Source organism: Sciurus carolinensis, chromosome X (genome assembly GCF_902686445.1).
Source record: "Sciurus carolinensis chromosome X, mSciCar1.2, whole genome shotgun sequence".
NCBI lineage: Eukaryota > Metazoa > Chordata > Mammalia > Rodentia > Sciuridae > Sciurus > Sciurus carolinensis.
The window spans coordinates 42,253,549-42,273,818 of NC_062232.1; the positions used below are offsets into that span (position 1 = coordinate 42,253,549).

A 20,270-nucleotide genomic window follows, 5' to 3' on the forward strand; every position below is an offset into this window, starting at 1 on the left:
CAGAGGGCACCTCCAAGGAAAAATTCACACTAAGGGAAGAGCAGTCTGTCAACAGATTTGGCTCAGGAACAAATGGTAGGTTTGGGGAGAAGAAGAGTGAGTCTTACTTTTTGGGCTGTAGGTTTGGTCTCCTCCCCAACCTTCCATACTTAAGTTCTAGGGAGAGAAGTAGCCTATAAGTAAACTCTGAAGAATGTTTTTCTTTCTTCAACTTTTATTATGTAAAATTTCAAACATATACAAAAGTATAGAGAATAGGATAGTGAATTCTCAAGCATCCATCACACAGCTTTAACAATGATCAGAGCCAATCTTGTTTCATCTATGCACTTGCCTACCCCACCCTCCAATTATACTGAAGCAAATACCAATAGCATATCATCTATAAATTTTAGTACATTTTTCTAAAAGATAAGCATTTAAAAAAAATAATCACAGTACCATATCACAGCTAAAATAACCAATATATCAGAAAGATGTGTTTTTATTTCAAATTCCGTAAAATCTGGGGACACAATACACTTCACTGATACCATGAGGAAGGATGTTAACACTATTACGGAGTCCAAGCTTTTCCCAATGTAATTGTTTAATAATGCAAAAGGAAAATAAAACAAATCATCATAGTACAACCATACTGGGACCCTTGTAAGGAGCTTGGGAAGAGTGCTAATGCCACATACCCCATAGCAAAACTCCGCATTATTTCCTCTAAACTGTTTCTGTCCTAACGTTGTTCTGAAACTGGCTGACCAAAGTCTTCCCTTTAAAATCCTTCATTTTGTGTTCCCCTATTACAGAAGTCTCTTTCCCAAATGCCTTTTCTAAGTGACAACAATGTGGTGCTCTCAACCCTGTGGATATAGAAACTAGGTAGGATGAGGAGTTAGCTGAGTGTACTGGGAAAAAGATGAAAACTATGGTCAACTGAAACAATGAGAGGCAAAAGAAATCTAGGCAAACTGCATGGCATAATTAACTTTGGAAACTGACTATGCTGGAGTCTTTCTTGGCTCTGGCATCAAATAATAGAGTATATTGAATCTGCAAGATGAGAAAAAAAAAAGATTTTCCTCAAAGAGATGTTAAGATGACAAGTAAGAAGTGGTAAGGGCACTGCAAAAAATTAAATGTATTATCTGTATATTATTTTAAGATCTATTTTTATAAAATTCACAATATTATCTTGTGTGCATTGTATTTATTTTTACAATTACCTTTATAGCAAGTGATTTTTCAGAATAAAATGTTAAGCAAATTAACAACAGTACAAAAACACTAAAGTTGTTACATGAAGGACTGATTCTACAAAACATTGCCCTAAGCAATGGTGTAATCATAAAACCGTGCCAGCCACTGTGTGGTATGATATAGAAACATGATTAACAATTCTTGGCCTTGAACATCTTACAACTGTCTTGAAATGTTTTTGAAACACCTGATACACAAAAGCTACACCATGGTGCCTAGAACGCAGGTACTCTACTAGCACCAGATTGGAAGGGGAATGTTTAGCCACACAAGGATTACAAAATATTATTTGAATCAAAGACCTTCAGTGAAGCCAACCATATTTCAAGTAGTATCTCAGATGCAGGATATGCAAAAGAGTAAGGAAAAATAGTCTTTGCTCTCAAAGATATAGTCTAATGAAGAAGGCAGACACATCAAAAAAGCACAACAAAAGGCTATAGGTGCTGAATTAAGTCTCTTCACGTACAGTAGTACAACAACCAGAGCAAGAGGAGTCAGTAGAATAGACAGAAGGAGTGTCTGTCCCAAGACGCAGGAGAAATACCAGATGAGCTGTCTCCTTGGGAACATTTCAAGTGCTCACCTGCACTTGACAATTTCAGTGAGCACTAGGATCACATCAATGATTTTTTCAGAGCAATCCTGAACATCTTTACCGTTCATCTGGAAAAAGAAACCAACATACAATTAGCAAGCTTATATTAACGATTCTCCAAACTGACAAATTTAGTGAGGGCATATTATGTGTGTCAATCACTTGGCATTTGGAAAGCTTTCACAGAATTATCTAATGCAGATGCAATGTGAGTCTGGATCAGCAGCTGAGGAACTTACAGGCCAATATGATACAAAAAAGTCAGGAAACCTGATACCAAAAATTTTGCAAAAGGGGAATGAGTATTTTAGAAATTTTTAAAAATCCAGGCACAGTGGCACATGCCTATAGTCCCTGAAACTTGGGAGACTGAGGCAGTAAGATCAAAAGTTTGAGAACAGGATGGGCAACTTAAAGAGATCCTGTCTTAAAAAAGGATGTAGCTCATTGGTAGAACACCCCTGGAGTTCAATCCCCAATACCAAAAAAAAAGAAAAGAAAAGGACACACAAAATCCAAAATTTAGTCTTGGGATATAGCTAAGAGGTGGATTATTAACCTAGAATGTGTGAGGCACGAAGTTCAATCCTAGTACCACGAGCACAAACAAATTCTAAATTCCATGTTCTAGACTCTAGGTTTATGGAAATGAATTAGACATATTCCTAAACACTAAAGGGTTTGTGGACCTGTGGACACCTAGCTTTGCAAAAAGATTAAGTCCCAACAAACTGTGAGAACCATCACACAGGAGGGGGTTTCTTCACATAGTCATAAAAGGATTCTCACTGGAGATGTGCATGAAGTATCTATTCTCTCCAAAGTCAGATTTCAAAAACAACCTGAGCACCAGATAATTAGATAACTTGGCTAAAGTTTGAGTGACTAAGAACTGGTACTAGGTCTTTCTGACTTCCAAGTCCTGATGTAATTTCTGTCACATCAAGCTATCATAAAAATATCACATTTTAGTAGTCAACACAGTGACTTCTACAGGAAAATATTGATAGAATTATTTTTGGTAGTACCAGGCAGCTCCTCACAACAAGGGAAACCTAGAGGTGAAATCTCTGTTCAGATTAAAAAAACATTCATGTAACTATTTTTGTATTTTATGAACAAATTGACAGTTGTATATGGATATTTCCAAGTAAAATCATGCAAATATTAAAAATTTTTGCATCAGTTGTCTTTAATCTATGCAAAGTAAAGAAACAACTGAATTGTTTCATAAAAATTTTCTCCCTTCAGTTTACTTCTTAAAAGTGTGGTCAACAGATCTTTTTTAGATTTTTTTCAACCTTTATTTTTTTAATATATTTTTATGTGGTGCTGAGGCTCAAACCTAGTACCTCACACTTGCTAGGCAAGTGGTCCACCACTGAGCTAAAACCCCAGGCCAACAGATTTTTTACATACATATGCACACAATTTCCTGAAAAATTTGTATATAATATTATGTTTCTAATAAATCTACAATATCTATATTATCCCGTTATCTCTATACATTTGTAAAAACAAAAGCATTTGACTAGGGGCTGGGAATGTTACTCAATGGTACAGTGCATACTTAGCATGCATGAGGCCCTGAGTTCAATCCCTTGCATCTGAGTTGAATGTAAGCTATTTATAAATAACGTAGAAAATAAATTTCTAATCCTTAGCTGCAAAATATAATTATCTGTAGAGATTGCTTTTTTTTCTTTCTTAATGGGGACAGGGGAGGGCTATAAAATTTGGCTGCCTATGTTTACTGCAGTCACAAAAAATAATATTTAAGTGACTTGTAACACTCTTAGAAGGAAAAAATCCCAACTGTGCATCACTTTTTTGAGCACTGAATTGGTAGAAATTTTCTATGTATTACCTCTGGTCACCTGTTGTAGCCTGAACCTACTGATTTAAGTCTTAAAAAAATGAAACTCATTTGAGCTTTCAATTATTCAAAAAAGACTGTGTTACACAGAGTATGTTATTTTAAAAAAAAAACTACTTAAGTGATCCTGACAATCAATCCTTAAAAAGTCTTACTTATTTTAGACATTTCTGATTAAATAAAGTGAGTACATACAAAGGAAGGAAGGAAGGAAGGAAGGAGAAAAAGGGGGAGACTGACAACATATTTATAAGCTAACAATTCTTGGATCAGGTTATCAATGCTATACATTCTTCCCTTTGTCAGACCTGTAAAGCAAAAACCAAATAAAATGATGCATTGCTTCCTCTAATAATAGCAAATACACGCTAGCCTCCAAAGTTCCTAGGACAGTGTTACAGGTAGAAGGGGTTCTATTTCACATGGAAAAAAATCAATAAATAGAATCTAGTAAGTATGCTGTGTGATGGTGATGTAGAATTTAATCTTGAATAACTAGGTTAATGGTGGGGGGGGAGGGACAAGGTCTGTTTGAGATTGTATAAACAGTAAAAGTCAATTTGTTTGGAATTAGTACCTTTATTCTCTGCACTCAACTCCTACCACCAGTCCCAGAGAACCATTAATCTGTGGTCTCCATAGATTTACCTTTTTTGCTACATTTCACATAAATGGAATCATATGACTTGTAAAAAATGTGCTTCAAATATATATTCAATATATATCACTTTGTTAGAGAAAAGCACAAAAATAATATTTGATCAGACTATATAGTTCAGTTAACAAAACTGTTGGTTTTAAAAAGTCACCATTTTTTAGTTTACCCTTTCCTTTGGTAGCAATACCACAGAAAATGTTTTCTGAACTGAGTCATGTACTTTATTTAAATGTGAAATAAAATTTGTCAAAAAAGGGGGACCACATTTCTTTAGAAAATACAATGACACACACTTTCTATCAGTGTATAAGAATATTAATGTGTAAAATTACAATGCAAACCAAATAGAGAAAAATATTGAATGCTTGCAAGGGTAAAATGCACAAAGTACACAAGGGGGCAGCAGAAAGGTGTACACAAATAGTTCCAAACCTGATCTGTTCTTTGGAATTAAAATGGAAGAGCAGAATAATGATTAGGAGAAATGCAATGGCCCTTGCGTTAAAGGCAATGTTAATTTTTTGATCTAGATGCTGGTTTCCACATGTGTTCACTAAGTAACAATTCATTAAGCTGTACAGTTAAGACTTATGAATTGTTCTATATCTGTTATGCACATCAAAAATTCACTAATTTTATAAGGATAACTCCATTAAATTTTTAGCAATAATTGTTACAAAACAGGTTACTTAGGGCAGGATGTGTTTCAGTGTTACAGTGTTTGCCTGACATGCCTGAGGTCTGAGATCAATCCCCAGCATAGCAGCCAAAAAAAAAGAGGCGTTACTTTGAGGTGTACCAAATTATTGTACATAATCATTACTTTTCCTTTATAGTCATTATTCACTCATAGAATGTTGTTACATTGCTTAAGTGTTAGATATGGAGTGTTCTTTCCACCCTCAATACCCTCATCACAAAGTAGGCTTTCCTTCTAACTAATTTCAAAACAGTCTGGGGAAACAGGAAGTTAAAGAACAGCGACTAATGTATTATAGATGGGATTCCTAATTACAAGCAATTATCAATTTTAAAAAAGTAAGACATTCTCATACAGCACCCCAAAAATGTTGTCCTGTGAAACAAAACACTTATCTTCTGCCTACAAGAGAAATTGTTCAGGTGTCTAACAGGTTGCAAAATCTGTAACAGTGAATAGCAAAGAGACAACTAACTCAATTGGTTTGCAATCACCATAAAAGATTTCGTTCATGAGGTTACTGCCAGTCAGGGAAGTTTAACCAGGTTATCACTAAATTCAAACAAGGGAGATAACTTTCTTTCAAAACCGAATGCATACTGTGAGAATCACGGTTCTTCCAGGGTGTCCAGAAAGGGGTACTGAGCGATGGAAGTCCAGCAGGCTAAATCATACTCTAGGAATAGTTTTCATGATAAGATGTGATCACCACATGCGTTTCGCTAGCAATTCCCCAGAAATATCTACTCTATATGGCAATACCTAATAAATTCTATGGGAAAGGGTCATTTCTAGTCAGCAGTGAAAAAAAACAAGGTGGGGAATTTAAAAAAAAAAAATCAAACGATTTACATATGAATAGACAAAGGCATTTCTGAAAGAGGCATAACAGATCCCATTTCTGAAGCCGAAATTACTGTTGACTGCAGGAAGGGCACAAGCTTTAAATTTTCCCAATTTTCAAATTTAAAACGATCCCATCCAACTCCCACCACGGAAGGGCTTGCTGGCAAGGATGAAGGAAGCTGTGAAGGCGAAATCAACTTCAGGGAAAAAAATAATAGAAGATGCCCACACGATCAAGCCGGTCGCACTTGAAAGGCCTCCACTCGGAAACAAATCACACGCCTGCTATCCAAAATGCGCACGCACACTCACGCACGAACATGTGAAGTGCAAAAAAAAAAAAAAAAAAGCCCAAACCAAAACATCACAAGGCGCGCGCACACACCCACCCCCAAGAGCAGAGCAGGGCTAACACTTAAGGCACCTTTAAAGGAAACCCCTCGCGGCTTTGGCTTACGGAAACATTTTACAGTGTCGCCAAGAAGCGATTTTCAAAGCGTCTGAAAAACGTGCAAATTGTCTGAAAACAGTGCCTGGCAACTGAGACAGTTTGCAAGCGTGATTCAGAGGTCTGCCAGGGAAACAAAAGAGGCCTCTCTCCTGCCCGTGCGACCGCACATGGCAGGAGAGGTGCTCCCTCCGGCAGGGCTCATCTGAAGCCAGGCGACGACCGAAGTCCGGGCGCGAGCGGTACATACTAGGGATCGCTCTGCGACGCGGACGCGGCCACGGAGTTTCCATTGGTCGGGGAGCCGCCCAGCTTCAGTTTCTCCAGGTACTCGGCGTGCACGGGCTTGTGGCACTGCAGGACCTTGATGGCATCTTCGATCTTGAACCACTCTCGCTTGCGCCCGATGCTAATGGAATCTTCCCAGTCTTCCAGCAGCTCGGTGACAGTCAGTACATACACGTACGTCCTGTGCTTGCGATCTTGGTTCTGTTCGAAAACGCCCAGGAGCCGGCCCAACTTCCCCTTGACTCCCGCCTCTTCGTACACCTCTCGCACCGCCGCGCCGCCCGGCTCCTCCTCGGGCTCCATGCCCCCGCCGGGCACGATCCAGCGGTCCGGGTAGCGGCTGCTGCTCACCAGCAGCACCTCGTCCTCGCGCTCGCTGCGGAAGCACAGGCACGCCGCCCGCTTCTTGAAGCCCTCGGGGTCGTAGGTCCGCGTCTGGTTCGGCTTGCACTTCATCCTCGAGGCCGCCGCCAGAGTGGCCAGAGCCGCCGCGGAGCAGCCGAGGAGCTGGCGTGCAGAGAAAGGGCCGGGCGAGGGCGAGAGCTGGGGCGAGGGATCACGCTCGGGCTCGGGCTCAGGCTCCGGCTCCAGAGAGAGTCGCCGGAGCGGCGAGTGCGGCCGAGGGAAGACTAGGCGGGCGCTGGGGCGGGCGCGGGGGCGGGGGCGAGCCGGCGCGTCAGTCAGTCCGCGGGGCGGGCAGCCGCCGGCCGGGCGCGCGGAGGGTCCCCACCCGCCGACTGATTGGAGGCGCCACTTCCGCCGCCTCCCCGGACCCGGCAGCCCACGACTCCGCACGCAGCCCACCGCGTCGCCGCCGCCGCCGGTGCGCCGCTCCCGCCCTCCGTCGCTCAGCAGCCTGGCAGGGGTTGAGCGAGGTGAGGCGCATTCGCGTGCGCGCTCGCGGGCCGGTCCGCGTGCGCGTCCACGGCGGAGGGCGAGGGGCGGGGGCGGGGGTCTCCTGGCTCCCGCAGCGCGCGACGCTGAAGGCCCACTGCGCAGGCGCCCCGCACCTCTGGGGCCGGCAACCTCCTGCCCACGCAGCGAGATTCGCCGCATTGGCACCTGGCCCGGGAACCGCTCCACGTGTGTCTTTCTGCCCAGCGTGGCTGTGGCTGTGGCGCCGCTGGACAGTGCTCCTCACCACCCCACCCCACCCCACCCATACGCGGGTCTGTACACACCAGCGGGCCCACGCCATCCTCATCCTCATCTCCCAGGATGAAAGGCACTGCCTGTTGGTGGGAAGAGCCCCCTGTCCGCAAGATGACCAGCGCGGTTCCTGGCAGGCTCGTCTTTGCTGAGTCACATCATGCAGTTTTCTTTCTTCAACAGGTTCTCCACCTTGCCAGGCATCTTGGCACAACCCCGCTCTTAAAGCATTTCTTAAACCCCTATTTACATCGTCCCTAACCTCTCTGTTCCTCAGTTTCCTCCTCAGTCAACTCCTTGCCTCCTAGTTGCAGCCCTTTGAACTTTGAATCACAGGCACCTCACAAGTACAAAACCACCGGGTGGTCTTGTATCAAATCCCAAGTATCCGCACACCCCCACCACGCTTCTCCTCCTTTCTTATCTGTAACTGTTGCAAGCGCTTTGGGGAGAGGTGTGCATGGCACTCCATGAAGTCCACGTTTTACATTTTGACTTACAAAAATGTCTGACCTGTGACTCCAGCAAGACCACTTGGTGCGCTCTCTCCTCTGTTTGCTCATCCGAAAACTGGCACCTCAGAGCCCCAGAGTAAGCCATATACAGCCTTCCTCCTCCCTTTGATTCTTCTCAGTGTTTCCCTGGCCCATTCTTAGAGGAGAATGTCTTATAGAGAAGTCTGATACCCACTAATATTGCGGTATTGGAAACTTTGTCTCTCACTGACAGGCTGTTGGCATCAGCCAAGTGTGAAGGGGAAGTCATGGAAACCTACTTTGAAATCATCCCTTCCTCTGAGGAAGATGCACTCTGAAAAGTAAATGGAAACCAGTTATGAAACATTAAGTTTCTAGGGATCTGCTTCAGTCCATGTATATCCAGAATTGCTAATGAAGATGATGGTCCTTTCCCAAGGACAACAAAAGCCTGAACTATCTAGGGCAGGATGTGACAAAAATTACTGGGTCCCCCAGGCACGAGGGTGCATACCTGTAATCCCAGCAGCTAAGGAGGTTGAGACAGGGGAATCGCCAGTTCAAAGCCAGCCTAAGTTAAAGCAAAGCGCTAAGCAACTCAGTGAGACCCTGTCTCTAATTAGAATACAAAAAAGTGCTGGGGATGTGGCTCATTGGCTGGGTGCCCCCGAGTTCAATCCCTGTTATGCCCCCCACCCCCAAAAAAGGACTGGGTCATACATGAAGAACCTGATGAAATGAAAACAGAATGACTTCAATAAATGGAGATACTGTTTCTACTGTTGGTATGTCCAAGATGGATGGGTGATCAAAGAGCTTTTCAGGGAAACAAAACGTGGTCATTGAAAACAAGCTTTAAAGTCAAATTCCTCAGTGTTACCATATCTCACAACTACACACATGATGTTAAACACTTAGAAAAATTCCATTACAATCAGGATGAACATAAATATGCCTATTATCACCCACATTATTAAATAGTTTTAAAGTTCTTTGTGGTGTAAAGAGATTATAAACAGGAAGAAGTCCATATTGGTGAAATCAAAGTTATCATGATTTCCTGACAACAAGAATATATTCTTAGGACATGCCTCAGGGAAAATGTACAAATTGCTGTAAATAGAAGAATGAAACACTGATCTTTTGAAGATCTAGAACTTTCAGGCATATCAGTAATTGTGTAGAAAATAACATGGAGAAATGATGACATTCAAATTGGCAATGTCACCAACCAAAACACAAGTAAACTTGCAAGGGATCCTAAACATTATGGTGAGGAGTAAGGAGTGGAAGATGATAGCAATTCTGCTCAAGGATCTGAAAGATGATCTGAGTAAAGCAAGAAGCACTCAGCAAAGCTGGCAGATTGGACTGGTGTCTGGGGTGCAGTGGTCCACCCAGGCCCCAGCCATGTCCCAATCCATTTCACATTGCAGGTCCCATCTCCCTTTCTCCCCAGAGGTGCCCTTTTCTAGTTTATTCCATTCCTTCCCCAGAACACTCTGCTTATGCAACATCTCTGCTGGGGACATATCCATGGCAAGTGAGAGGACTAGGAACATTTGAATATGGAAGGAGAGGCAGGCAGGACTCCTGGTGGCAAAGTCATGGCATGATTCTGGATAGGGAGATCCACAACTTACACGTCTGATACAACAACAAGGAAATTTTCAGGGTAGGTTTTTTTTTTCCAGAATTTCACAAAATAATTTTGTTTGTTCACCTCTGAGAGGAATAGGGCGAGAATGGCCATGATTTATAAAACTTAATAACTTTAAGAATAAAAATCATTTTTAGGAGCCCAGCATCACAGGGAATAGTCTATTCTTATTTAAAATGTTTTTCTGAGCTGTAATTCTGAATCACTGTGGCACTAGACTTTTAGGGTAATGAGTGCAGTGTGTTCACGCTGGCCTGTGTCTCCTTGCTCTGTGTTGCTGGGCTTGACCTTAGAACTGGCTTTGTCAAGCAGCGAACAGCAAATGTGAAGTAAACATAGAGCTGAGAATTGCTTGTACATTAGGGCTCTTCTGTCTTTGGGCTTTTGAAACCCCCTGACAGCAACCTGAAGCAGCCTAGGTTAGCTGGATGATGAAAGCCTTATGTCCCTTTCATCCCATTCACCCAGCTGACACGGAACCAGTTGCCCAACATATGGATGAGACCATCCTGAACCCTTCAGCCCCAGCAGAGCCACTTAGCTGAAAGGTCCCACATGCATAAGTAAGCCTGATCGAGAGAGCAAAAAATCACTTAGATGAGCCCAGCCGAAATGATCAACCTGCAGAATTCTTGATAATTGTTGCAATTCTTGTTGTAAAGTGCTAATCTTTGGGGTGCTTTGTCATGCATTAAAAGTTAGCTGATACAAATATTAACCATTTAATGAGATCAAAGTTCAAACAAAAGCAGAGAAATTAATTTCCTAGAAACCTAACCTCTGCTTAAAGTGGATGGCATTTAACCTTGCTGGAGTCAGAAGGAAAGGGATGAGGTTAAGTCACCTAATCTTTACTGATTACATCTGTGTGACAAGCGCCCTGTAAGCCTGTGATGTTATTTAATGGTCATCCCATCCACTCTTAGGGAGGGAGGCAGTTACTGTGTCCATTTTATAAAAGAGAACACTGAGGCTTAGAGTGGAGCTTGTATGTGAAAGCAAGGTACCATGTTTCCGTAGACTGCATTGTCACAACATCACCATGTCTTGGCAGATGGAATATTCTTTCAAATGGTTTGCTGTGGCCTTCTGTGATGTCATTCAGTGTTGTCCCTTAGGTAAGATGTTTCACCAAGTTTGGTGAAAGAAAATTTCCTTCATGGTGTTGTTGGGTACAATAAGTGAAAAGTGCCCATCCATTCCCAGCAATGAACGCCTTTGTCACCTTGCCATGGAGCCTAACCACTTGAAGCTTCAGTTTCCCCTGTGAGATAGAATGGAATGCAGGGATGCAGACAAGAAGATGCTATCTTGTCATCACTCTAGGCCAGTGATGGTCAACCTAATTTTACATACTTAATCTTCATTTGCCAATGAGTCTGAAAAGTGGGTATCAAAATCCCCCTCAATAGATTCATAAATGAGCTGGAAAAGCTGAAAGCAAGAAGCCAGTATGTGTTGGAGTTGGGATTCAGATGCATGGACTCTTTGGGTAACTTTCTGGCATACACTATGCAAATGTCCGTCATGTTAGGAGTTGCGGAGATACACAGAGGCCTGGCATTCCTTTTGGTTAAGTCTTCCTCCTCTCAACATTTTGTTTCTTCCTGGGAAACCCAGGCACCCAAGGGAATGTAGCTTTCATGTAAATTCTAGACACCCAGGACCCAAGCTGAGAGGATGTGCTCTGAAACCAAGAAGCCTGGGCCTCATATTCTGCAGCAGTAGCAGCATGCTCATGGGAAGTTGGGGGCTTTACCAGTGAGAAAGCCAAGGAAGCGGGAGCCATCTCCTCTGTGGCTGGTTTTAGTGGAGTCCAGGCCTGAGAGAGAGGAGCCCTGTGGAAATAACCTGGGGATAGACAATGGGAGTCACCATCCCTGAACTAGACAGTACTCCCAGGTGGACCCAGCTGTCAGGAGAGGGACTTCCAGGACATACCTGACAGACTTTCATGGTACTTAAAGGGGAAGCAAATCCAGAAGAAGTGGTTCCAGCATTGGTCAATGAGGAAAATAATGGCTAGAATTTAAATCTATCCCTCTCTGTAGCTGTGCATCTGTATGCATGTTAATGTCTTGTTGCCTTAATATTTCTCATCTGTAAAATGTGATAGGTACTTAGGAAGTCATGAGTACCTACTTCATGACCCTCATCTCTCCCAGAGGTACTTTTCTGACCATGTGCTCAGTCACCCCTTCACAGGGATTAAACCACTGGCACCTGCTTTTCCAGGCATTCTTTTTTTTTATTGTAAACAAATGGGATACATATTGTTTCTCTGTTTGTACATAGAGTAAAGGCATACCATTTGTGTAATCATAAATTTACATAGGGTGATGTTGGTTGATTCATTCTGTTATTTTTCCCCTTCCCCCCACCCCTCCCATCCCTCTTTTCCCTCTATACAGTCCTTCCTTCCCCCATTCTTGCCCCCCTCCCTAACCCTCACTCTAACCCTAAAACTAACCCCTCCCACGCCCCATTATGTATCATCATCCACTTATCAGTGAGATCATTCTTCCTTTGGTTTTTTGAGATTGGCTTATCTCACTTAGCATGATATTCTCCAATTTCGTCCATTTGCCTGCAAATGTTTCCAGGCATTCTTCAGCTTTAATTGTACCATATCTCCATTCAAGAGTTCTGGAACATTCCATTGGCATCCTGGTGAGAAGGGAAGATTGGGAGACAGCATGAAGTGTAACTGTTTCAATGTGAGTCAGGACCTGATGTCCTGCAAAGGCTCAGAAAAATGGTTGGAAAGAAACATTGTGACAGAAGATACAAGTACCAGAAAATGTATTTATTATTGTTTCTGTTCATTGTGTGTTACCAATCGGAAATGTAATGTTTGTGACCTTGGGGCAGCTCACTAGGTGTCTTTTCATCCTAGGAGGTGATGCAGGCTTTGTCTATCCTGTCAACCTCTGTTAAGTTCCCCAATTCTTTGTTTCTGTATGTACAATGGACACACTTTTTCCCTCAAACACGAAAGTGCCTTTAGAATGTGTCTCTAGTAGTGAATTCACTAAAACCTTCTCAAACACAAAATGATTGTTATTCAAAATGCCCCCATGTTTTGTTTGTTTGTTTGTTTGTGTCCTAGTTGAATTACAGGTATGGAGAGGATTGCATTTGTGCACTCACAACAGAGATGTGCCCAGGACCAGATGGTCAACAGGGTGTTCAGTGGACTTGTTGAGTCCACGTGAGCTCTTCCACTCTCACGCCTAGAATTGTCCATCTTTGCTCACCAGCTCTGCCTCAACCCCCTTGGCTGTGGCCCTGCTTTCTCGGGTGCTCAGGGTGTGCTGAGTGCTATGCCAGCACCAAGCCTTGTAACTGCCCATCTTCTTCCCTCTGAGGGTCATGCTAAATCCTTACACAAGCCTACGAGGCTCTTTGAAGGGCTGGCACATTTCCTATTTGACTTTGCCATGAGTGTGTCCCCTTCACTCACTCACCTCGCCTGGCCTGGACTCTAAGACTCTGGGTTTTCTCCAGCAGGCGCCCTCCTCAGGTCCTCTCTTCTAGCCATTCCCTCTGCCTGGAAGGCGCCTCTCTTTTGTCCACCAGGCTATGCCTCACTTCCATCCATGACTTGAACAGTCCTCAGCTCCCGAGACCGCTGTGTCGCATATTGTTAAGGGCACCCATCTGTGAATCCCTTTCCCTGGTGTTCCTGATCATTTATGATGGCCCAAATTTTGTTTGTATCACAGCTCTTATCACCTGATGGACTGAAATTCACCTACTTATGTTGTTTATTGCTTTTCCCTTTATGTCACCATGGACCCAGCTAGAGTCTCAAGGTGCCTCATTTTCTGTGGCACCTTGGTAGGCAGAGCCAGCAGTTCTTACCACACACCCCACTGATGTAGGATCTCTGTCTCTTGCCCACTGGTGTATCTCACCCACCCTGAATTTGCTGCAGCACATGTGATTTAGTCATCCAGAAACTACCTGTGGGAGGGGTGGGAATGTAATTCTGTGGCAGAGTGCCTTACCTAGTGTGTGGAAGGACCTGGGTTCCATCCCCAGTGCCACATTGAAAGGGGACACCTCCTGGGCTGAGGAGGTGGCTTTGTGAGGGACCTCTTGCCTAGCATTTACAAGTCCCTGTGTTCCATCCCGAGAACTTTAGGAACAAAAAAGAAAGAAAATGCCTGCTGTGTCTCAGGAATGGAATCCCAACTACGCAGAGGGCTGATGCAGGAAGATCACACTGTTCCAGGTCAGCCTTTGCAACTTAGGAGACCCTGTCTCAAAATAGTATGAGAAGTGAAGGTGATGTAGCTCAGTGAGAGGGTGCCCCCAATTCTCATCCTCGGTACCCCTCCCAACCAAAATGAAAGAAAATTCCTTTAGACATATAAGGAATGGTTTTGCCTCCCCTGCTAGATTGGCCCTGAGGGGCAGGTCCACGTTTCATTGGTCTTGTAAGTCTGCCATCCAGCATGGCCTCTGAGAAGATGAGAAAGGTGCCATTGATTGTTTGCTTAATCAATTAATCTTCTGCAGTGACACTCATTGGGAAAGCATTCTCTTTCCAATTGGCTGTCACTCCATCATTTGCCATCTGTGTCAACCCCAGGGAGCAACCAGGTTTCCCAAAAACCGTGGTCAGCCATGAAGGGTCTGAGGGCTGGAGGTTGGCCTCATTTTCTGTGGCACCTTGGTAGGCAGAGCCAGCAGTTCTTACCACACACCCCACTGTAAGTGATGGTTTTTCCTTCACCTGTGCACAGCTTGTAATATAATTTGCCCATTATATTTTACTTAAGTAAGACGATATCTTGTAGAATAACACATAATTGTATGATTAAGCATGGTGGACACAATGCAATATTGTGAGATAGATGAACATATCCTCGAGACTGATTATTTAATGACAGGCCACATATTATATGCTATCTTCAGCACTTCATTTATCTTCTCTTTAATCCTGAGGAAAACCCCTTCAAGGGAAATATCATCATTCCTATTTTTTGATAGAGAATGTTGAGATCCAAGGCATTGTAGAACTTGCCCCATATCTTAGAACTCTAGATAGCCAGAAGGGTTGGGAAATTCAGGGCTCTTGGGGTGACACCCCTGGAAACCTGCAGCACAGGGAGATCCCACCTGGGCTAGCCCCCTGCATCTCTCTCCCATTCCCTCCATTCCTCTCCCTGCTGGCTTTTCCATCTCTCTGCACACACACTTTCAGAAATTCCTTATTGTAGAATGCTCCTTCCAGGTTCTTTGGCCAAATGTTCGTAAATTCCATACTGATTCCGGCTGTGGAAGGGAGGGGACTGATTTGGGTTCCTGTAAAGAGACAGATTACTTGTTACTGATAACTCTTGTGGTTTTGATGAGGGTGCATCCTGATGCAGGCCCTTGGTTACAGGTCTGGTTTCTGTGTGTGGGAACAGCAAACTTGGCAGAGTACCTTCCCTTCCACAAAGACCAGTCTAGCCCAGGAGGGAAAACAGGTATCCTGTCCATGGCACTGCTGTGTATCCACAGGCCCATGTAAAATGAGGTCATTCCATCAGATCAAAATGGCCTCATGATCATCAAGGATTTCTCAAATGTCTTCTCAAGGTTTATTTAATGAAGTCAAGGCACATCCAAGTAATGCTTTGTTATGCAAATTCTGGTTGTGAAAATGGTTCCACAGAAAAGCTTCTAGTGGCACCAAGAAAATGGATGTTTTTGGAGAGCTGCCTCATTGGCACTGTGGCAGCTTGGATTTGACCATGGGCTTCAAGCTGGCATCATTCTCTGGGAATTCAGAGACTGGAAGGAAAATGGTTTTTCCTATTCTCCTTTCCATTTTCCAGTTCATTTCTAGGTAAGCTTGAAAATGTCAGGTTGTGTTTGTAGTTTTCCAAAAACACTATGTTGATAGGAGAGGATAGCAATCAAACTCCTAGCTTCTGAACTTAGCTTTACTTCAGTCAAATAGCTTTTACTTCCAGCCTGCATCTTAGAAAAGTGAATCATGAAAGCATACTATGTATTTTGTATAGGTGCAAGGACAAATGCATCAGACTTCTGGTCCTCCAACACATACTAGCTTCTAGAAAAGTTTTCATGGCATCTGTAACCCAAAAGGCATTCCAATGTTTGGCTTTGTAGAAGACATCCTCTGTCCTACCTCCAATTTGGAAATGTGGTGGGAAATTCAGGGCTTTTGCTGGTGATAGCCTCTGGCAACCTGCAGCCCAGGGAGATCCCAGCTGGGCTGGCCTCCAGCAGTTTTTGCTATCCGTGTTTCAACGTGAAATATAATAATTCAGCAAAACTTCCTCAATGCTTACCATGTCTCCAGAATGCTAGGTCATATGGAATGTGGAAAAAATAAATGAAATATGACTCTAGTCTATAACCATCTCAATGGAAAACAAAAAAGAACTACAAATTCTGAATTATAAAAATAGTCAAGGTACATTTGCCATGCCAAGAGGAGGAAAGAAGATGAAAAGAAATAAACTGAGGGAACAATAGGAAACAGGAGCAGGAATGAAATCAAGAGAACTTAATCCTTGTAACTATGAACTTCCATGTCTGTGCCTGTAATTTCCATTGCTTTGGGATTCACAGACTTGATTTTGTATTTCTAAATATTTATGCTTTCTAACCAAATGTAAATAATCAAATAAGCATTCTTATACTCATTAATTCATCCAGTTAAAATTTTATCATTTTTTTGCACATCAGTCACTTTTTATTTGCAAAGCCTAGGTGAAATTCAAAAGTAATCCCATGTGAGAACATCTCAGAAAACAGAGATTATCAGAAAGGCCAACATCAATTATGATGCCTGGAAGTCAGAAATGCACTGGTACTAGAAGCTATTGAAAAATTGGAGCTGGGATAAAAATCAAGAATTCCCCATGTTCCATGCATTGTGGTAAGTACTATGGTTAGAGAGGTCATTGAGGCATTGTACAGCTGTCTTAGTGTAGAAAATCATGCAGGCAGATCTTAAACTCAGTGGTTTGTAAAAGCTTGTTAAATTTTTTTTTTCTAAAATGGTTAACGCACTTGTGGATCACACATGGGATTTATGATTTAGAATCCTGGAACTTTGATTGGAGCACAGAGCTAGATGGTGTTGGAGCCCGTCTGTCTGTTTTGTTGTTGTTGTTGTTGTTTTTCTTTTTGGGTGACACTAAAATCTCAAGCAATACCTATGACACCAGTCCCTTTTTCATAGTAAGTTATTTTAATTTAATTCAGAGTGACTACCAGTCATTCCCCTGACTTTGCTTCTGTGTTGTTGACCCACAGCAGAATCCTGGAACTGAAAACTCCACCTCATTTAAAAGACAGAGACTGAAAGGGCAGCTCCAGCATGGGAGCCCTTCCTGGGGATTATGACCCCATCTTACCTGGCAGTGTCCTTTGTTGTTGCTGTCACACTTCAAGCTCTGTTCTTGCCTCTCTATTCTAATTAATCTTCAATATACAACATTTAGAATTCTCTGCACTGTGCCTTTGGCTCTGCTTGTTTTAATTTACACCTTAGAGCTGCATGTGGTTATGGCTGAGCCAGAAATTATTCCTCATCCTCTCCAGTAGGTTGGATAAAACAGAAAATTGCTTTAACCACAACAGATTTAATACAGTAATAACTTCAATGCCTGTGTCTTAGTTTTCTACTGCTGCATAAAAAAATCACCACAAACAGCACACATTTATTTTTCCAATTTCCAAAGATCAGATATCTGTCATTGGTCAACTAAATTCTTTGCTAAGGGTCTTATAAATTTGAAACCAAGTTGTCAGCTATATTAGGATCTTATCTGGAAGTTTTGCCAAAGTATATGCTTCCAAACTTATTCAGGACCTGAATTCAGTACCCTCTTCATGTAGCCATATTGATTTCTTTATTCAAATCTTCATGTTTCTCTAATCTGGGACTAATCCTGAGTTTTTCCCCTAGTTTCCACTCAAAGCACATAAAACATGTATATAAAGATAAATATGAATAATTGTAAAGTGAAAATATATGAACCCACAACCTAAAATTATGAAATTAAATATTATTAAAATTCTAGTGCCTGTTATATCTCCCTCTGAGACCACAACTATATATTATATCTCATTCATAGAGGTATTTACCATCCTCATCATTGCTTACGATCTCTTCATTGCTGCTCATTACATCTTTGCCACAAAGGAAAAGAACTCTAATCAATTTAGTTAAGTTCATTGTGGGGGTTTTTGTTTGTTTTGTTTTGTTTTGTTTTGTTTTTACTCTGTGGAACCATAGCTCTGAGTTTTTATTGCACACTTAGGGAACCACCTTATTTAATTTGTTTCTAGAAGATCATAGAAATATTTAAAAGCAAACACTCTTCCCAGGTTAAAGAAGGCCCCTACTGTGTGCTTAGGAGTGAACTAAGTTCCAATGAGAGCTAAATGTATTCATAACATTCAGTGAGACTGTACTTGTGAATATGGTGCCTAATAGTGTATAGTGCTACAACCAAATACGGTTCAGGATAGCAGCAAGGCCATGAGTATTGCATTAGAGATTCCATGTAGCACCTCTTACTGGCATTTTGACTGAGCAAGTCTTTCTACCACTTTGAGCCTGTGTATACATTTGAAACAGAGATAGATTTAAATTTTACTCACCAGGGTCATACACATGGTATACTGTAGGTTCTCAACAAGTGGTAGATGCTGTTAACACTGTAATAAATTGTGCAAGTCAGATGGAAGGATCAAAAAAAATTACATTCTATCTATATAACATAGACAGCATATATATAAGACTAACAACCTGAGTGCATACAAGATATTTGTGTGATAGTGTGTTGATCCAGTCCTAAAAAGTGGACTATAATAGCTAATTTAAGTGGTAGGAGGCTACACATTATGGTCAGAAATATTGAGGTTCATAATTTTAATCATGATGAAAATTGCCTCTGATTATGTAAATTTATGCCCCCAAAATAGATAAAGTCTGACTCCTGGTAGGCACCTGAGGAACATGGTTAGATCTGAGTCCTTCAAACCAGAAATACCTAAATTAATGATGTATTTCTAAAACAAAGAAAGAATAAAAGACAGTAATGAGAGTTAACTTGTTTTGGGTATCTCCTCTATCCAAGAAAGATGTTGCTCAAAACATATTATATACATCATCTCATTTAATCCTTACCATGGCCCCCAGTCAAAAACTTTGAATTCAGAATTTAACTTTTCTGTTATTATACAGTTAATAAATGAAGTTCCTAACAATTTATTCTGATGATTATCTGGAGCGCCCTTTCCTTAGAGGGCAGGTACTTTTTTGAGAAAATTTCAAACTTATAAAATAGTTGCAAGAATAGCACAAAGAACTCCCACTTACACTATACTGCAACCTAATATCTAATATATGTATATATTATATATATATGTCTCTGTGTGTCTCTCTCTTTGCATACACATAGAGATGCATAGATGCACACTCATATGCATATATATATATTTTTTCTAAACCATTTGAGAGTGAGCTTCAGACATATCTTTTCATCCTAAATACTTCAGACAGAGACAGAGTTACTGAAGGTGATCAAGTACACAAATATAGAAAATGTTAACAATTGTCATATTGGGGGGAAGTACAGCATGAACAGGAGTTTTTTTGTACTATTCTTGCAATATTTTTATAAGTTCAAAATCATCTTGAGAGTAAGGATGTTCTCATACACACATACAATATGATTATCAAAACCAGAATAGTCACATTGATACAACAGTATTGTCTATCTCATTTATGGACCTTTTTCAATTGTGGGCAATTTTTCAACAATGTCAGTTATAAAATGTTTTCTGATGATCTGGTCTATGATCCTGCCTAACAGCATGCATTTTGTTGTTTCTTTCTTTTTTCTTTTCTTTTTTTGGTACTGGGGATTGAATTCAGGGGCACTTAGCCACTGAACCACATTCCCAGTCCTTTTTATATTTCAGTTTGAAACAGATCTTGCTGAGTTTCTTAGGGCCTCTCTGAATTGCTGAGACTGGCTTTGAACTTGAGATCCTCCTGCCTCAGTCTCCCAAGCCATTAGGATTACAGGTGTGCGCCACCACACCTCATTGGTTGTTATTTCACTTTAGTCTTCTTCAGTCTGGAGCAAGTCCTCAAACTTTCTTTGTCTTTCATGACTTTTAAAGTCTTTTAAAGTTTCATCAACTCAATAGTGTCCTTCAATTTGAGTTTACCTGATTTTCTATCCTCTTTATTAGATTCAGCATATACATTTTTGTCAGGAGTACCACAAAAATGATACCATTTCCTTCCCAATTCATTTTAACAGTTGACACATG

The 20,270-nt window shown here is 41.7% G+C and overlaps 1 protein-coding gene across 2 annotated transcripts; it reads right to left on the reverse strand.

The window, feature by feature from the left end:
- Nucleotides 1-239: 239 nt before the first annotated feature.
- LOC124972159 (diphosphoinositol polyphosphate phosphohydrolase 3-beta) lies at nt 240-7,229 on the reverse strand. 2 transcript variants are annotated; one of them, XM_047536401.1, is made up of 2 exons: nt 6,628-7,229; nt 240-1,917 (listed from the first exon to the last, which is right to left on the reverse strand). In XM_047536401.1, coding segments are annotated over exons 1-2 (495 nt in total). In that variant the 5' UTR covers nt 7,122-7,229; the 3' UTR covers nt 240-1,916. The 2 variants fall into 2 exon arrangements, with proteins under 2 accessions (XP_047392357.1, XP_047392358.1); XM_047536402.1 differs by lacking the exon at nt 240-1,917 and having other exon boundaries at nt 6,300-7,229.
- Between the last annotated feature and the right edge of the window lie 13,041 nt (nt 7,230-20,270).